This window comes from Delphinus delphis, chromosome 3 (assembly GCF_949987515.2).
Source record: "Delphinus delphis chromosome 3, mDelDel1.2, whole genome shotgun sequence".
Taxonomy (NCBI): domain Eukaryota; kingdom Metazoa; phylum Chordata; class Mammalia; order Artiodactyla; family Delphinidae; genus Delphinus; species Delphinus delphis.
Window position 1 is genome coordinate 164,122,484 of NC_082685.1, and position 19,966 is coordinate 164,142,449.

Here is a 19,966-nt window from a genome sequence, read left to right on the forward strand (position 1 = left end):
GACAGTGACTTCCAACCAGGTAAAGACCCCCTGGCTCTTTCTCCTTCCTGTAGAGCTGCATGATTTCCTACTATCACATAATGGAAAAGAGAAATACAGCCGACCCTCTAACACCATGGGTCTGAACTGTACAGGTCCACTTACACATGTACTTTTTCAATAAATATAGTATGTATTTTCATTTTTACAGATCTTGAAATCAACTAAGTGTGAGGGAAAGTTTCTGTCTGATTAGAGATCACAACATATGAATGCAAAACAACTAGGGTTTGAGTCCAGACTGTCCAAACTGTTTCTGCTTCCTGCCCTTGGGTGAGTCACTTATCAATTCCTTTGTTTTTCAGACAGAGATGGCAGTTGTGTGGGTTTTCCACTGCACAGGAGGGTGGAGCCGCTAACCCCCCATTGTTCAACGGTCAACTGTACTACTCAGTGTGGCACTGAGCTCATGGAGAAACTCTCAAGACCATGTTGCCGTTTGTCGGTTCCTTGAGGACGGGGCCCCAGGCCTTGTAGCTCTCTGGGCCTCCAGGCTCCTGCCCAGGGCGTGGCATGTAGAAGGCATCATCCCTGGGCACTGAGAAGGCATCAGGGAAGATCTGGAAAGGGTGGAGGATGGATGGGTGCCTCCATGCAGGTGAGGAAGGAGGTGGGAGGGGCCTAGCAGGGCTCAGACGTGCCGTCCTGAATCTCTGACCCCAGAACCTCGCATCTCTCTGTTTGATGCATGCCCCATGTGGTGTTCTCAAACCCGGGTGGAAACCCGTCAAACCCCACGGCCCAGCACCTCCTCTTCCGACCGGGCACCCAGCACACCTCTCAGACATACAGGCTTCTGGGCAGCCAGACCACAGGCCAACAGGGGAAGCCACAAGCCCCCAGGAAGTGTTTTTTAGTTTTAGGGGGTTTTCTCGGGGTTTCCTTTCATAAGAGGGAAGCCTTGTGCTCCACAGACTCACATAATCACATTCTTAAATTTCCTGTTCAAGAAATGATCCCCCAGACTTGAAGTCAGATCTAAAAAGCCAAAGCTTGGGACTTGGCTGGCGGTCCAGTGGTTAAGACACTGCACTTCCACTGTAAGGAGCGCAGGTTCAATCCCTGGTCCGGGAACTAAGATCCTGCATGCTGTGCGGCGCGGCCAAAACATATAAATAAATAAACAAACAAACAAATAATAAAAAGCAAAGCTTAAGGACACCGGATGACAAGCCCAAATACAGATCTGTCAATCTAAGGACAGTGTTTGGGGAGCTCAGCTTCAAATGCTATGTGCATCCGTGAAATAGTTGATGATCTAATTACATGAATATTGAAAAGGCATCAGTCCAGTTAGGTATGATGCAAGAGGCAAGCTCACCACACCAGTCCTAAAAACCTCTGGCCTGGAACACTCTGTCCTCCTGAAAGAGCACCAAATCCCAGTGAGACGTTACTAAAACTTTCACATCTGAGTGGAAGTGGGTCTTTTTTCTGCTGCTCTAACTGGTTGCCCAAGTCTGTCTCTTGAGTAGTATCACGAGACCACTGCTCCTGCCGGCTCCCCCACTTCATTCTGTACTAGCCCCTCTGGCCTCCTGGTTGTTCCAGAACATTCCAGGTCCTCCACCTCACAGCCTTCGTCCTTGCTGCTCCATCTGCCTGGACCAATCTTCCTCTACAACCATGCAGGGAGACTCTTCCCTCCACAGTGTCTTTACTCGAAGGTTCTGTCCTCAGGGAGAATTTCAGCATCCACTCAACACTGCATAACCCATGCCTTGCCTGGTCTACCTCTCTCTCCTCCTCCCCAAAAGCATGTGAGCCCCACTTGAATGGGAATTCCCCCCTTTGCTCAGCGCTCTGTTCCCTAGAACAGTGCCTGGTGCAGGGTACACACTTTTTTGTGATATTTCTTTTTAAAGGAGGAACTGCTGCACAGCGTTTGATAGTTTTCCTGGTAGAATGCACCGCACACCATCTTGCTAGGCATGAAATGGTCATCTCTGGCTCCTCATAAGCTTCATTATCAATTAAATGTCCACTGAACATGTGATGGCCGCCTCCAAGGTCCTCCTGGGTCTGGATGAAGATGGAGCGATCACTGTGAAAGGCAGACTCTGAAATTTGGAGTGGATGTGTCATGCCTCCTGGGGCTAATCTCCTCGTATTACATTTTTAAAAGCACAACTTGTCCAATTACGAGTATTTCTCAAAAGGAAAATACGGTCAAATGTTAAGATTCTAACCAGAAATACTCCAAATAAGAAACTGAGGAGTGTTTACAAGTGCTGGCAATTCTAATCATAGGTTTCTCTCATTTTGTGGACTCGGAGGAGCTGGTGGATATAATTTTTCCGCTAAGCCATGTAAATTCTTTCACTTTAAACAACACCTGACCAAACTTTCACTGAGAAGAGGGAGGAGAGAGCAACCAGGCTTGACAAATACTCTAGATCCTACTACAACCTCGGGAATTTCTCCATGTAAGAGGCACTCTTGTCCGCAACTCAAACAATTTTGTTGCCTTTATTCTCTATTTCAGTAATTTTCAAGCAGGGAGTGGTCTTGCTCCCCCACCCACTCAGAGACATTTGGCAATGTCTGGGGACGTTTTTGGTTGTCACACTGGGGCAGGGCGGGTGCGCTACTGGCATGCAGTGGGCGGAGGCCAGGGCAGCTGCTCAACATCCTACAGTGCGTGGGACAACTCCCACAACAAAGAATTATTCAGCCCCAAATGTCAGCAGTGCCAAGGTTGAGAAGTCTCAACACAGTAAAGGCCAATTATAGCAAGCCCACCGCTAACATCATAATCAATGGGGTAAAACTGAAAGTCTTTCCTCTAACTTCTGATACAAGGCAAGGATGACCACTCTCACCATATCTATTCAACACAGTACTGGAAGTACTAGCCAGGGCTATTAGACAAGAAAAAGAAATAAAAGGCATCCAAATAAGAAAGGAAGAAGTAAAATTATCTGTTTGCAAATGGTATGATCCTATATAGAGAAAACCCTAAAGACTCCACCAAAAAAAAACCTGTTAGAATAAACAAGTCCAGTAAAGTTGCAGGATACAAAATCTACACGCAAAAATCAATTGCATTTCTTTACACCAACCAAGATCTATCCAAAAAGGACATCAAGAAAACAATCCCATTTACGATGGCATCAAAAAGAATAAAATGCCTAGGAATAAATTTAACCAAGGGGGTGAAGATCTTTACACTGAAAACTATAAAACATTGGTGAAAGAAACTGAAGAAGACACAAATAAATGGAAAGATACAGAAGAATTAATATTGTTAAAATGTCCATGCTATCCAAAGAGGTATACAGATTCAACACAATCCCTATCAAAATTCTAATGGCATTTTTCACAGACATAGGGAAAAGAATCCTAAAATCCATATGGAACCACAAAAGACCCCAACTAGCCAAAGCAATCTTGAGAAAGAAGAACAAAGTTGAAAGCATCACATTTCCTGATTTCAAATTATATCACAAAGCTATAGTAATCAAAACAGTATAGTATTGGCACATGGATCAATAGAACAGAAGAGAGAGCCCAGAAATAAACCCAACCATGTATGGTCAACTAATTTTAGACAAAGACGTCAAGAATACACAATGGAAAAGGATAATCTCTTCAGTAAATGGTATTGGAAAAACTGTATCCACTTGCAAAAGAATGAAATTGGACCCTTATCTTAAACCAACCACAAAAATCAACTCAAAATGATTAATGGCTTAAATGTAAGACCCAAAACTATCTGTTTAAGTATTTTCAAATCAAGGTTATATAACTGGCAGCAAGACACAGTAGCCCAATTTTATCCAATAAGCAGATACAAATCACCTACTATGTGCAGCAAACTCTGTTTGACTGAAGAGAACACAAGCTGAATGAATGATGCTGAGGACTTTCCCTCATGGAGCTCATCAAGCTCAGAGACAGCAATTATCAACAAATAGTTATAAAACAAAGCAGAAAGAAAGGAGTTTCATAAACAAATTGCAAATTGTGATGAGATTCCAAAGTCAGAAAGAAACCATCCAGCAAGGGGCACGGGAGTTCACGGGGAAGGTGACACTGCCTTGCAGTAGAGAGAAGGGAACGATGTCTGTCCCAGGGAGAATAAGGATCTACCATGGCTGTGGGGACAGAAAGTCACCCACTTCTGTGACACAAAAGGAAACCGTGGAAAATCAGACAGGCATTTGAAACACTATTGTCAGGGGCCTTCAAGGAAAGGCTTCTGAAGATGATGCTGTTGTAACACGAGCCACACAAATGAAAATAAATCCAGTAGTCACACAACAGACTGGAAAGTGGTGAGATGCAGTGGGGAGACCAGAGAGGAGGTACCACATCTGTTAAAGTGAGATGTCTCAAAGCCTCAAGCTAGAGAGGTGGTGAGACTCCAGTGAAAAGTGGGGACAATCATTGGAGACTGTGCAGTGCTTAGAACATGACTGGAAATGGGAGCTGAGCGAGGCTGGGTCACCTCCAGGGTTGCAAATATGAGCAGTCAGCAGCATGGGGCAATCAGAGTCAGCTACGTAATTTGTAGCCTCAGTGCCAAGGGAAAACAAGGGACCCCAGGTTCAAAGTCATTAAGAATGTCAAGACGGCAACAGCAGAGCAGCACACCAAACACAGGCCCTCTCACACACAGAGCGCTGGAGCTGCACAGGTTACATCCCCACAAAGTCTTGGCAACAGAAATGGTGCCCAAAAGTTGGGGCTGGGGCGTTGGGATGACTTCACAGAAAAGTACAAGATGCTGGGAGGTTGGCGGGAGAAACCCTGCAGTTGATCTTGAAGGCAAGTGTGACTCTTAGGAGAGCAGTCGAGGGCTGAGAGCTGGCATCAGCTGTACAAGCCCGGGGGGCTCTGACAAGCAAGTGAGATTCCCAAGAAATACGCGAGTCAGCGTTCTGCAGAGACAGAACCAACAGGGGATACAGACACTTAAGGAACTGGCTCACACGATGGTGGGGTTGGCAGGCTGGAAACTCAGGCAGGAGCTGGTGCCGCTGTCTGGAGGCAGAATTCCTTCTTCCCAAGAAACCTGCTTTTGCTCTTAAGGCCTTCAACTGATTGGATGAGGCCCACCCAGACTGTCCGTGGTCATCTTGAGTTCAAGTCAACTGATTGTGGCTGTTAACCACATGCACAGAATACTTTCATGGCACTAGTCTGGTTGAATAACCAGGTGTTATAGCTTAACCAAGCTGACATTTAAAAATAGCCACCACAGGGAGTAAAGGGAGAAGCGGGTTAAGAGAGCCTCAGGGCAAAGAAGTGGCAACCAGAAGGCCCAGGGGAAACCGGAAGTGGGCAATGTGTGGGAGACCTATGGAGTCCCAGGAAGTGGCTTCTGGAGGCGTGATCCCAGCTGCAGGGAATGGATGCTTTCGCCCCCAGTCAGGCCACGGTCAAGATCATGCAGACAACAGTGCCCAAAATGTTGGCGGGGAGGGGAGGCAGGCAGCCCTGCCACGGCCATGAGCAGGTCCAAGGGGTGGGTTGGGAGGGAAGAAATCAGAGCTCAAGAGGGTGAGGCCGGGACCCAGGAAGGGACGCTTTCACAACCCCCAACAATGAAGCGGAAGACTGAGCTGCAGCAGCCAGAGAAGGTGCCGGAACAGAGCGAGCTGGGGCAGGAGAGCCCCCCAGCCCCCGGGTCAAGGCTGGGCACCGGGCAGGCACCCGCCAGCCCCGCACACCCTTGGCCTTGGGAAGCAGAGAACTTCAGGAGCCTGCAGGCAAGTGAGTCTTGGGCTTGTTTGGAGTTTGTGCGTGTGTGTTCTTTTTTATGACAGAAGAGATCCAAAGATGTAAGAAGGGAAAGAGATGGAAGAGGCCGTGAGAGGCGGCGGTGGACAGTGGCCGGGTCAGGGGCAAGTGGGGACCAAACCCACTGAGGGAGGGGTTTGCACTCAGAGGGGCAGGGACAGCGGTGACAGTCCATCCGCGGCCTTCACTGGGCACCTCCCACGTCCCCTGCCCCGAAAACCCAGACAAGGGCAAAGCCAGGCTGGCCCTCCATCCTCTCTTCAAAATATTTAGACAGCCAGGCCGTGCCCAGGTGGAGAGAGAGCCTCCTAGGCAGAGCTGGCAGAAACATTAAACAGAAGATGGAAATGCAGTCGAGCAGTGGTACCCAAAGTGCGCATCAGAATCCCCTGGGAGGTTGTTGAACAGAGTGCTGATCTGTTCAACAGAGTTCCCGAGTCACGAGGCCCCAGGTGCCACTGACACTGCTGAACGGAGGCCACACTTTGAGGACCTCAGCGGCAGGTCAGCAAGCCCAAGTAGAGGTGAACAAAAGGACAGCTAGGCCCAAGGCTCACTGGGAAATGGTTCAAGTTTGGGGCTTTGCATACTTTGTAAAAAACGTAATTTTTTATCATACACCATAATTTATAGGAAACTCACAGTTAAGACCCTGAAGGCAGAACCCACACACGTCACCCCGTCTGGCAGGCACCTCTTGTGGTGAAGTGCGTTGTATTCCTTTGCTGAGAAAACTGTCAAGATATGTTGGCATATAGTTCATCTTTCATAAAAACCCTTTTATAAGTAATGTAAACAAAGAAAGGAGCTAGCGGTTGCTTAGGGCTGGAGGGAATGGGGAATAGAGGAGTGACAGCCGAAGGGTACAAGTTTTCTTTCTGAGGTGATGAAAATGTCCTAAAATGGACTGCAGTGATGCCTGCCCGTATCTGTGAATATACTAAAAAAATCACTTAATTGTACGGTCTTAAATGGTGAATTGTATAGTATGTGAATTATATATCAATACTGCTTTTTAAAAAACAATCCATTTTCTTCACTTTCCTTTTTAGATTATTTCCTTTTATTTGGCATTTTGGGGATTTCCCATCACTTAGAACTTCAAAGGCTCTGTTTTCTTTGAGAATCTTTTTCTTTTTTCTATTTCTAAGCATCTTGTGACTACTTAATTTTCAATGATTTCATTTTATTCATCTGAACTTTTGTTTTAAATCACAGAATAGCAGGATTCCCTATTTTTAGATACGGCTATTCTCTTTATGTAAACCCATCCAATTTTCCACATAGGGACTCTGGAATTTTCTGAATGGAAGTCATACACATAGCAAATTTTGAAAAATTATGTACCTCTTCTGCAAGTGGAAAGACACTTTAAATGCTTTTTTTTTTTTTTTTACTGATTCCTTCAGTAATTGATGTGTTTTGCTCTTGACTGAATGTTTGTGTCCCCCCAAAATTCATATGCTGAAATCCTAACCCCCAGGTGTGATGGTCCTAGGAGATGGGGCCTTTGGGAGGTGATTAGGTCATGAGGGTGGATGACTGTCCCTACAGAGACCCCACAGACCTCCTTCCCCTGCTCTGTCCGGTGAGGACACAGAGAGAAGACAGCCGTCTACAAACCAGGAATCGGACCCTCACCAGACACCGAATCCGCAGGGCCCTGACCTTTGACTTCGGCCTCCAGAACTGTGAGAAATCAATGTTTGATTTTCATAAGCCCCCTGGTCTGTGGTATTCTGTCACAGCAGCCCAAATGGACTCAAACCTGTTTTAATACTCAACATTCAGGAATACCCACTTCTTTGAAAAACAGGTCTTTTGCTTCTTACTTTGACTTTTTCTAAAGTATGCACGCGATTGATAAGGAAAGACAGACTCCACGCGTTTGCTAAAACACTTAGGCTGAAACCAAGCCATTTGCAGGTGGACAGATGGAACGTGCCAGGTGCAAACAGAATGTTGAGGAGTTTTCAGTTATTTTCAAAGGCCCCTCAACCAAATTAACCTTAGGTTATTTAAAAAAACAAGGTAACAGTATCTTAAGTATTCTTGGACCCAATAGTATTATTAGCAGAATCACTGTAACTCACTGCCTTTCACAAACGACATGAGTTAACTCCATACACTTGTACCTCACTCTAAACAAACCCAAAGGATTTAGATATGTTTACACCGAACAACATTTTTAAATAATTATTTCTATTAAAAACAAATTCACCAGAGATTCCCTGGTGCATTTTAAGTAGCTGAATTTCTTAGAAAAATGTATTTATTCTACTTTTCATGTATGGCAGTGGAGACTTCACCCCGCTCCAGGCCCTCCCGCCATGGGCCCTCCCGATCAAGGGCTCTGCTGTCTCCCAAAAGCCTCCCAAGATAATGTCTCCCTTGGGAGACAGCTCTGTCCTGTAATCAAAGAGCCCAGTCTAAGCGACTGCATTTAGGCAAAAGCTTCCCTCCCAGTGGGTGTGCCCCAGATACCATAACTTAATGCAGCACCTTTCCTCCAAAGTAGGGTTTCCAGATTCCGCTAAAGGAGGAATTCTGCATTCAGTGGGCCTTTCAGCTTCTCTGAGGTGACACTGTGTGTGGCCCCAACACGGGAGCGGCTTTCCTAGGTAGGGTGACCAACCACCCCAGCTGGCCAGGGGCACAGGGGTTTCCCAGGATGTGGGACTTTCTGTGCCAACATGAGAAAATCCTGGGCAGACCAGAGCAAGTTGATCCCTCTGTAGGGCCAGTGGATGCCTCCCACCATATGGGGACCCATAGCAGCTGCTTGTTCACGGCAGGACATCACAGCACATGGAGGTTGAGCCTGGGGACCTCAAAAGAGGAGGAACGTGTAGGTGACGAGACACACCTGAGTCACTCTTCCCCTGCTCCGCAGTGTCTCCTGTGTCCCTTTTCACTGCGGATGAACTGGCTCCCAAAGCACTGGGTCATCTGAAGCACGACGGTCAGCAGGGAGAAGTGTCGTCAGGTGACACGAGGACTGCGCACCCCCAGCTGGCCATCAGGCCATCCCGGCGCCGCTGTACATGGAATTCATTTCCTAGAAACCCACCCATTTCCTACGACCAAGGAAAGAAGGCCTGACTCACAGCTCCACAAAACCTTCCCAGCAGCTGTGTCACCACTGCTATTTTTAGCGCACGACTACTGTGTTTTCCAAATACAAGAGCTGGAAGGTCTAGAAGGCAGCGATGCAGCCTGGCCCTCCTGATCGGAGTGGGCAGGGCCAGCCCCTTGGGGATGGCTGTCTTGACAAAGTGGAGGAGAAGCAGAAATGGAAGGAAACTTTGGGGACCCATAGCAGCTGCTTGTTCACTGCAGGACATCACGACGGAATCAGGCCCTGAAAGTCCCGGGATGCACGAGGGCTCCCATCCGGAGCTCTGCCCTAACTTGAACTCACGGAAAATGCTGAAGAAAGGACAAGGGCTCGTGACGGTCCCTGGCACAATGGTTATCTCTGCCCTGCTTGGGGCGCTCTGCTTCCTCATTGGTCATCAGTCTGGAGCCCGCTCATTCGCCTCCAAGCCTCTGCCTCCCCCCACCCGCAACCACAGGTGCTCCCCAGATGTGCCCAGATGTGGCCCCAGCCCCTGCCCTGCCCCTCCGCCCGCTCCCGCCCTGCTTCACCTGCGCCCATGGCTCCAGTTGCCACTTTCCTTGCGGTATGAACACGTAACAGGAGATTGACCCTCTTAACTAATGTTTACATTTACAAAAGGGTCCTTACCAAGTGGACACACCATTTTCTCAACCACGCCTCTTTGGTTAGAGGTTTCACGTGCTCCCATCTCTTCCCTTGGCTGAAATTGAAACAGCAGGACTGGACACCCATCTTGAGGTTAACTCACCCATAGAAACAACAGCCGCACTCACTAGGCGTCTATGACGTGGTACCCACTGTACGTGTAAGTCACTTTTTCAGGCCCTAGAACCTCTGTGAGGTGTTGTTAGTCTCATAAAAAGCATCCTCGTTTTCTAGACGGGAATCTAGGGGAAACTGAGGATGGAAAGATCATGTGACTTGTCCAGGGTCATGTGACCAACCTAAGCCTGCTATCTTTGGCCACCACACTTGTTTTCTACTCTCAGAATAAAGTCCTAGAGCTCTTCCAACAAGCGCACATACCAATCACCAAGACCAGCTTAAAGTGAGTGTCGGTTCTGGTTCTGTATGTCTAGGGAGGGCCTGGGATCCTGCATTTGGGAAAAACGCCCAGAGGAAGCCATGCTGCTAACTCGTTTTACCACACTCGAGTAGCAGTAGTTCAAACACCCAATACTCCCAGTCGGTCCCACTTCCCCCGTACTAACCAGCTCTGATCCTGCTTCAGTTTCCAAAATCCAGTCTATTCATGCGATAGGGCTGCAGATTAAAGGTAATGCATGCCTTCCTTCATTTTTACTAAACTTTTGATTTTGAAATAGTGATAGACTGGCAGGAAGTTGTCCCCTTGGGCGTTCTTCCCCAATACCAACATCTTGCATAACTACAGTACAAGAACACAATCTAGAAGCAGGCCTGTCCCAGTTAGAGTACCACCCACTCCTCTCCCCAAAGCTCTAACCTCAGCAACCTCTAATCTGTTCTCCATCCCTCCAACTGCATTACTTTGCGAAGGTTACATAAACGGAACCGTACAGCATATAATCCTTAGAGATGGACTCTTTTTCACTCAGCCTAATTTCTCCATCTTCCTTTATTTTTAAACTGACTTCACGTGTCTTCCTTTATTCCGGAAAATGTGCTACTGTGAATTTAACACCCTTTACTGGGCAGGCACTGCCCCTGAGCAGGGCTCGTGCCTCTTCGGCAGCCTCATCTCCACACCCCCTCCACTGGATGTCCCTCACCAGGGGTGGCCTCGAACCCAACAGTCAGTTAAGTTTCAGAAACAGAAGCCAGAGGGAAATGCTTGGTTCTCCGCCGTATCACGTGAACTTCCTTGGAGCTGACGTAGATGTGCCTTTGTAAGCATACATTGCTTTTCCATTACTTTGAAATTGCTCTCAAATCCCACCACTCTAATCCAATTTTGCCACCAAGCCAACTGTCGCCCGGGATTTCACGTCTACCCGAATTTCTGTGTCTCTGACTTAGAAGAAATAAATAAGTAAATGCCACCTTCAACTGTCTTTCAAATTCAGGAACACCATTAAAAACAGTCTCTATTCTTTTTGGACACACACACTGAGTGACATCCAGGATTCTTAACAACCTACTTCATCATAAAATCCGACCTCATAAGAACACACACACACACACACACACACACACACACACACACACAGAGCCATATATACACCTTCATTCGACCAGCTGTCTAAAAGAATTACTTCCCAACCATCTGGAGTGAAGCTTATTTCCTTTGTTCACATATTTTAACAACTTCTCTACATCCTTCTTATTTCCTTTAATTAAAGGGAATTACATATTGTTCTACATATGGAACTGTTTTGAGTTAATCTGGAGAAATCATAAAATGTCACATAGTTATGATTTAGAATTACTGGCCCAATAGGCTGTAAAGGCAGTCTCAAGAAATTTCAAAATATCATGCAGACCATAGTCTCTGAATCAGGTTTTAAAAATTATTTTAGGGACTTCCCTGGTGGCACAGTGGTTAAGAATCTGCGGGCCATTGCAGGAGACACGGGTTCGATCCCTGGTCCAGGAAGATCCCACATGCCACAGAGCAACTAAGCCCGTGCGCCACAGCTACTGAGCCTGCGCTCTAGGGCCCAAGAGCCAAAACTACTGAGCCCACGCGCCACAACTACTGAAGCCGGCGCGCCTAGAGCCCGTGCTCCGCAACAAGAGATGCCACCACGATGAGAAGCCCGCGCACCACAACAAAGAGTGGCCCCCGCTCGTCGCAACTAGAGAAAGCCCACGTGCAGCAACGAAGACCCAACGCAGCCAAAATAAATAAATAAATATTTTAATAAAGCTTAACAATATGTATTTTAAAAATTTAAACACCATTCTAAATAACTTCTAGGTCAGAAAAAGAGGAAATCATAATGTAAATGAGAATACAACAATAATAAAATATTACGTATCAAAACTTGTGGGGAAAAAAAATGAAAGTGATACTTTGAAAGTTACATGTAGAACAAACCTGAAGGAAGGAATAAAAAGAAAAGCAGAAATTGATGAAATAGTGAGGAAGGAAACAGGTCCAGAACAAAAGTTGATTCTCTGAAAAGACTAATAAAATATTTTTGACAATATGTCACAAAAGATAAACAGCATAAATTCAAAAATGTAGAAAAACAGGATATAATAATGTTATAGCAGAGATTAAAAAGAGAACTCTGTAAAAACTTCATGCTATTAACCTTTAAAACTCAGGGGGAAAAAAAATGGAACAGTTTCCTAGAAAAATAGAGGTTACCATAGTGGATTCAGGAAGAAAGAGAAAATGTGAACAATCCTATAACCATTAGTTACTGACCTAAAGGTCTGATCGGAGGAATTGAACTTACAATTAGCTAAATAACATTTAAAGCTTTTCCTAAACTGTAGCCATATCTACTAGAAGTTGTCATTCAAAATAGCTTTGAATAATAGCTCACATATTATATTGATATGAATGTTAGATGAATAAATGAGGTTCCAAAAGGGTCCCTAAGCTCTCTTATTGTTTTAGATTTTTATAACACCTGCCTTAGTCTCCTTTACAAGCATAGGGTGGAAAAGAAATCAAATGTTCAAAATCACCCAAACCACCTCACAGAATTTCTAGGTAGCCCATTCCTCATGGGCAGCCAGGAGGCAAAGGTGGGAAGCTCAGAAGCCCCTTGGAGAGGCCCACGGGGGGTCAAAAGAAGGATCATGAATAGCTTCCGGGTCATTCTAGAACCCAGCTCCCCGATACATCTAGCTGTCCTCTTCTCTGAGCCCCACTTTCTTCTACTACAAAATGATGGGGACCACTAGCCTCTAAAATCCATTCCAGCTTCAAAACCCCCTGACAATTGTCCTCCTAGGTTTCTGAAACCTTCATACACACACACACACCCCAAAAGCGGCATGAAATCCTATAATCCTTTCCATCAAAATTAAAACCGGCCTTCAGGGGCTGACGCTTATTGATGCTGAATGATTAGGACATGGGAGGGTCTTGATATCCTCTTCTTGGGCACCTATCTGAAATGTTTTTCAATAAAAATAAATTTTAGGTAAACAGAAATGCTTAGGGTTAGTGAACAGCATTCATTACAAACAAAAGCAAATTCACACTTAGAGGGTAAATCTGGGCTTGGCTTTGTAACTTCTTTCAGCAGAATTGACGCTGAACCTTATTTGCTCTGCTTGCTTCCTGGGAGCCCTGCCATGGAGAACAAACCTGGGCCAGCCTGCTGGAGGACAAGAAATCACATGGAGCAGAGACCAGCCACCCCAGCCAAGACCTTCCCAGTCCTGCCATCTGCAGCCAACCCCAGCTAAAAGCAAATCCAGCTGAGACTGGCTGAGCTGGGCCACCCTTAGCAAAATGTGACTGGTGTATACACCCATGAGGTTTCACGGTTCTTTGTTATGCAGCATTGCTGTGGCCATAGATAACTGATACACTTACACGAAGAACACGTGGGACGATATATGATACTACAGTGATGGATAAGCATCATCACGCATTTGTCCAAACCCACAGAATGTCCAACACTAAAGGTGAACCCTAACGTAAACTGTGGACTTGGGCTGATTAGGATGTGTCAGTGTAGGTTCAGCAGTTATAACAAATGCGCCACTCTGATGGGGGTGCTGACGATGGGGGCACGGGGCAGAATGTGCCTGGGGGGCTGGGTAGGGGGTATATGGGAAATCTCTGTGCCCTCCCCTCAATTTTGCTGTGAACTTAAAACTGCTCTTTAAAAAACTGTGTCCTTTTTTAAAAAAAAAATGAAAAAAACAAACAAATGAGCCTCTCAACTGCTTCTGGGCCCAGAGCGGCCATCTTGGTCAGTGGAGAAAGGAAGAGGCCAACACCTGTCAGCCTGCCCGTCCCAAGCCCAGGCTTTCCCAGGCTCACTCCAGCTTCCCTGGTCTGGCCCCCTGGGCTCCCAGTCTAATCTGCTATTCTCCCTTCTCACCGCCCTTCCCACACTTCAGAACGTGCAGCTAACACAGTAACATACTGATACATCCCTAAACGGCAAAGCCAGGCTCCTTCTCTGCTGGATGACCCTCGACAGACGTATGGAGGCCTGAGGCCAGAATTCACTTTCAGCACCAACTAGCCAGTTCTAAGCGCATGCAAGCCCATGAATACTGAGGCCTGGTAAATGCAGAAGGGGGTGTGAGTTCACACTTGATTCTCATTTTAGGGAAAGGTGATTCCAAAGTTTATAAATCTTACTATGGCATTCAAAAAACCAACAAAAACAGAAACAAAACATTTCTCACGTATATGTCAAGTTAAAGGTCCCAGTCACTGCTACAAATCTATGAAACATTTAAGCCCCCCAGGAGCAAAGGGAGACACCCCCATACTGGGTCTGCAGCGTGGGCCTTCCTGAGCCATAGAGCAAATGGCTGGAGAGGCCTTCGAAAAACTTCAGCAAGAGGCCCTGGAATTTAAACATGCATGAGAAGAATTATATCAAGAAAGGAGTGGGAATTCCCTGGCGGTCCAGTGGTTAGGACTCCACGCTTCCACTGCCGGGGGCCAGGGTTCAATGCCTGGTCGGGAAACTAAAATCCTGCAAGCCGCGGGGCATGGCCAAAAATCAATAAATAAAAATAAATAAAAAATTAAAAAGAAAAGAAAGGAGTACAATATTTTAAATTTAGCATAATTGGGCCTAATTTGGTACAAGAGCAGCTGTCTGACATTCAAACTGCCATTCTGTAACAGTGAACACAGCACAGACACTTCCTTTGGTTTCAGTACTGTCTGCAGAGCTGTCAGGGCTGTAAGGCTGAACCTTGAGAGAGAAGTGAAGAATTAAGAAGTGTGGTAGCTTCCATTGCCCCAGTGTCAGTGGGAACAAAACACGCATAAATGTACAAGACAGCAGAGCACACTTTGAATACTGCTGAAGAACTGTTTGACAGATATTTACAGGTTGCATATTCAATTACGCCATCCTTTTAGAGCAATAAATATTTTAGAAGACTGTGTTGAGCCACACCCGAAATTCTACAAACCTCAGGAGCCAGGAAAGAACACACCTTAAAACAAACATGATCCTTAGTTACTCCAACCAAATGAAACCTCTGTCAGCTCAGGAAAACTCTCTTCTTAACTGACCAGAGATCAACAGCTCAACAAAAACACCCCCCCCAAAAAAAAACATTTAGAGACATTTTTCTTCTGCGAAGCTGCTGCCGGCAGCACCTGTAATTCTATAGTTAATGCAATTACCTCTCTCCTCCAGCAAAAGCTCTTGGGTTCTCTGTAAGCTTTTTTACTGCTACTAATCATAGACCAGTCCCAAAGGGCTCCTGCCTCAGGGCCTTTGCACATGCTGTGCCCTCTGTCTGGAGTGCTCTTCCCGAGTTATCTTCTCTACATCTTTACTTGAATGTCACATGTCCTCTCAGATGACCACCCTACCTACATACAATTTCAGCCCTTAGTTTCTGAACACCTGGACTGTCCTCCCCAGCTCCCAGTGCCACTGGCTTGGCTAGGCATGGGAGGAAAGGTCTCCCTGAGGAGATGCCCTTCAGACCAGAACCTGAAGGCAGTGAGTGAATGGCCATCTGGGGAGGCACACCACAGCCCCAAGGTCGGACCCTGGCACGCTGAAACCACATTGTGTCCCGATTTCCTGTTTCTTAGCCGGCTGTTCCAGGCCGGCCTCTCATCAGCTAGCCCCGGGAAGCCTCTCGGGCTTTAGCACCCGCATCATCCCGCACTGCAACCAACCACACGGCACTTGCCACCACCCCCTTCGTTCCATCTGTCTGGCTAGAATGTCTTCCCACCACCACCTCCAAAAGGCTCCCCTTGCTGGGCTTCCAGAATTGTCCTCAGCTCCCTGCTTCCAAGACATTTGCTCTGCATTATTATAGGGCCCCTCTCACATCCTGCCTTTGGCAATAAGCACTGAGTACTATTACTATCTAAGCACTGGGTACTATTACTCTGAGTTCTTCCTCCACTAAAAGGCAGAGACTGTTTGATTCACCTTGGAGTCTCCTGCAGCGCCAAACGGTGCTTTGTACACAGTAGGTCTGCAATAACCACTCATTTTCCCATTCACTACAGGGTCATGTTTTGGACCTTGAGACACTTTATTCTTTCAAAGTGTTTCAGAATAGACAGAGGCTGTTTGATAAGAGCATCAAGAAGCCACTGGGAAGAACAGAAGCTCTCGCCTCACGCCTTCAAAGCCAAGAACCCAGGACGCTCTCCTTCTGATCAGAAGATAAAAGAACCGGGGGTCTTGCTGTTGGTGGGCCGAGTGCCATTTCTCCATCCAGATTTGGTGGGGAGCAGAAAGGAGACTCAAAGCAGAAAAACAAAGGGAGGCTCTTTCATCAAGGGCAAAAGCAGAGAGAAAAAGAGCTTTGCCTGGCCGAAGGAAAAAAGGTAAAAAGCTGGAGGATGGCTCTTCCGAGCAAGGAGAAGGTAGGTGAGTGAAAAACAGGACAAGACAGTGAACACGGCCATGTCAGAGCGCTGTGTGTTAGGGCATCTCATGCTCACAACCCCGGGAGGTTGGATCTGCTGTCAGCCCTACATCACAACGGGTAAACTGAGGCAGAGGGGCGCTCGGAAGATGGAGCCAGCCTCCTCTGACTCTGCACTGAGGGAGGGGCTTTCAAAGTGGCCCAGAAACTCAGTCCGTCAGACCCAAGCCCCTTGGGGATGGTTTACGCTGTTCTCAGTGGTCTCCAATGCAGCTGTTTTCCAACTTTTATTTTTTGGCCCCAAAGGAAAAAACAAAGCCCAGCCCAGTGGAGCCTCAGAGTGGGGGCTGGGTGAGCCAGACCCACCCCTGCCCACTGGAGACCCCAGGCTGCCCGAAACCCGGGAGAGACCTACCCCACCCGTGTTCTTCCTGATGCTTACCGGGCCTCCTTTAAAGCAGCCCTGGGTACCTGCTTCAGCAAAGTGAGGTCTCACATAAGCATCTGTTTGTGAAAAGCCACCTTAGTAAAAGTGAAAGCAGAGCCTGCAGAAACAGCACCCACCGCCTGGCCACCAGAGGGAGGGCTGAGGTGCACCCGGCATTGCCGGGTGTCCCAGCGCCACCAGGGTGATCTGCCCACGGAGACCCCAGGTTAGCTCCCCCAGCCCTAGGGGCCTCAGGGCCGGCACCATCTGACACATCACACCAAGTGCAGAACCTTCCCCAGTTCAAATGCTGTGTCAAGTTAGACCATACGTGTAGCAGCAGAAAATGACCCTCCCCGGGGCTCCTGTCTGCCTAAGGGCTCCTGTCTGCCTAAACCGGGCCCAGACCACAGTCGGGGGCGAACCAGCCGGCCCCCTGAGATAAACCAAAGGCACAGGGTCCCACCAGTTCCCAAGGAAATGCACATCTTTCTTATCAGGCGTGGGCTCCCGAGCAAAAGCACTTTCCCTCCCGATCTGTGCCAGGCTGAGGCTGCGGATCCCCCGGGGACCGGGGAATGTGACAATCAGGTGAGATCTCTGCCACTAGGCACACAGCACAGACCACGGGCACTTGGCCACCGTGGGCACCCTTTGGTTTTTCCCTCCAGCTGCTTTGGTGGGTTGTGTTGTGAGAGCCAGCTCCTCTCAAGCCAACTTTTTCTAAGTGTTTGTCATCGTCTCTAAGTCTCGCCCTGACTGATGCGTACCCCGTGCCTCTCCCCGCCTCCACGCCCGCCTGCCTTACTTGCTGGGCGCGCGCCCCTCCGCGGCCCTCCCCGGGGCCTGGCTCTCCGCGGTGACCGTGCAGACAGCCAAGTCGGACATCACGCTGGCAGGTCACCGCGTGGGTCACCAGGAGCGGCCGGGCGTGGGAGGGGGGAGGGGTACGGGTAAGCAGGGGGTCCCAGAGGAAACTCCGAACCTGGGGGGCAGGAACAAGCCGATCCGCGCTCGGGCGTGAAAGGGAAAGCGCGAGGGGCAGCGCAAGGGCCGAGGACTGGGGACAAGTGGGGCTCTGGGCAGAAGGGCTCTCCCCGGCAGGCGAGCAAGGATGACGGTCAGAGGGGACCGAGGGTAAAGGGAACCGGCGAGAGGCTTCCAACCCGGATCCCGGCGCGGGCCCCAGGCAGGAGTAAGAGGACTCCGGGGGCGGGAAACGAGAGGGGGCTGAGGTGAGCACGCCGGGACTAGCGTTGGCCCCCGCGGCGCTGTGACCTCAGGCAGATCAATCGTGCCGCCCCACCCCAGCCCGGGATGGGCAGGCCACCCAGGGCTCCACACGTGCCCCACGCCCAGAGAGCGAGGAAAAGGGTTCACCGCGGGTGCTGGACAGAGTCAGGATCCGGGTGGCGCAGGCAATAGGAGGTACGCGGAGGGCACCCGAAACCTGCGGGGACGCTCGCTTACCCGGCCGTTGCGGTCGGTCTCCTGCACCTCCTCGGCGCTGGGCCCCCGCCGCACCAGCGCCCTCAGCAGCCCCACATCGTTGGCGCAGGCGGCGCGCAGGAGGGTCGCCGCCTCCGGGACGGCCTCCGGGACGCTCTCCGCGCTCACGGAGCTGTACTCTTCCTCGCCTCCAAAAGGGTAGAAGGAGTCGTCCGAGGCGATGCTGCGGGTGTCGGGCAGACTCGAGAAGTCCTCGTACTCCTCGAAGTCACCTGGGTCCTCCCCGGCCTGCGCGTCCCGGGGTGGGGACGGCGACTGCGGGGACACGCGGCGCGCCCCGCCGCCCTCCGGCCCGGGCCCGGCCAGCAGCACCATGCTGGCGGCCGGGGCGCGGGCCGGGGGCCGGGGAGCTGGCCAGGAGCCGGGGACGCGGGGCGCGCACCGAGGTCACCGCCTCTTGTCTCTGGCGGCCCCAGAAAAGCAATGCTCTGCGCGCCCCAGCTCGGCGGAAACGCGCGCCCGGCGGCTGCGCTCCAGGACTCCAGTCGCTGGAGGCTGAAGAAAGCCCCTAAGGGGTGGGCGGAGTCGCGGGGGCTTTCTGAGCGCGGCCGGCTGGCGGGGGGCGGGGGCGGGGGCGGGGCGGCCGCGCAGGAGGAGGCGCGCGCCCCGGGTCCCGAGCCCGCAGGCCCGATCCTGCCAAAAGTTAAGAGCGAAGCAGCGGCTCCTCGGCCCCGCGGGGACAGCGCACCCGACTGCTTTGCCGGGGAGCGGAGAAATGCACGCGCGGGAGAACCAGAAGCAATAACTACAGAACCCGAACGCCCTTGTGGCGGGCGGCCCCGCCTCTCCCCTCCGGCGGCCCCGGGGATGAGGGCGAAGGTAGGGGTAGGAGGACACCGCGGGCTGAGCGTGCCCTGGCGTCGGGAACGCCCAGATCCCCGAGGCTCGGAGCCGCCCAGGGCGTCAGGCCTCCGGGCTGGGGTGGGGGAAGTTTTTCAGCGTCCGAGGCTCGGAGCCCGTTTTTTGCATCTTCCCAGGAGTCTGGGCTCCGGGGCCAACTTCACTCCCGGCTTCAGACCCGGGCATCCCCGGGGCCCACTGGGCACGGAGGACAAGTGGATGCGTGGGAGGTGGTGTCCACCCCGATACCCCTCTGAACTGGGAGCTCCGTGCTGCCACGGGGTTGTCCCAACCCGGGGCGGGGCGTGGGGCGCGGGGGGAGGATTCGCGGAGTCCCCAGGTCACTCAGAACCCGGACCAGCTGTCGCTTTCAGGTTACTCCTAAAAGAGCGTCCCTGGGCAGGTGTCCAGGAGCCTCTGGGGGTAACATTTGGGTGGGAAAGGGCGGCTCCAGGCCAGAAGGGTTCCCTCCTCCTTCACCCCTGGCCAATGTCACCGTGCCCTGGATCTGCGGAGTCGAGACGGATTAACTGCGTGAAGCCGAGACGGGGCGCTGACCTCGCGGCTGGCCGCCAAACCCAGAGAGCAGGCCCGCAGGCGACGGCCGTGGTCCCATCGCCGGACTCTCCCTGGCCGGCGCTTGGCCTCTCCCCGTCGGTCCCGGTGCAGGGGTTGAGGATTAGTTGCGGGGAGCCCCTGACCTCCTGGAGGAGGATGCACCGTGGGCCAAATCCTCGTTGGAAAGTCTTTGCGTGGAGGCGCGGTGTGAGGGCGCGCCGAGCCTGGGTAGGCGGTGTTGCATC

General features: G+C 50.1%; 1 protein-coding gene across 1 annotated transcript in view; it reads right to left on the bottom strand.

The window, feature by feature from the left end:
• Window positions 1-19,237, bottom strand: part of ANKRD33B (ankyrin repeat domain 33B) — a 93,250-nt gene extending 74,013 nt beyond the window's left edge. The window contains exon 1 of the mRNA XM_060009664.1: window positions 18,285-19,237. Within this exon, the coding sequence (XP_059865647.1) occupies window positions 18,285-18,638 (354 nt within the window). The 5' untranslated portion in view covers window positions 18,639-19,237. The remainder of the gene's footprint in view (window positions 1-18,284) is intronic.
• Window positions 19,238-19,966: the final 729 nt, after the last annotated feature.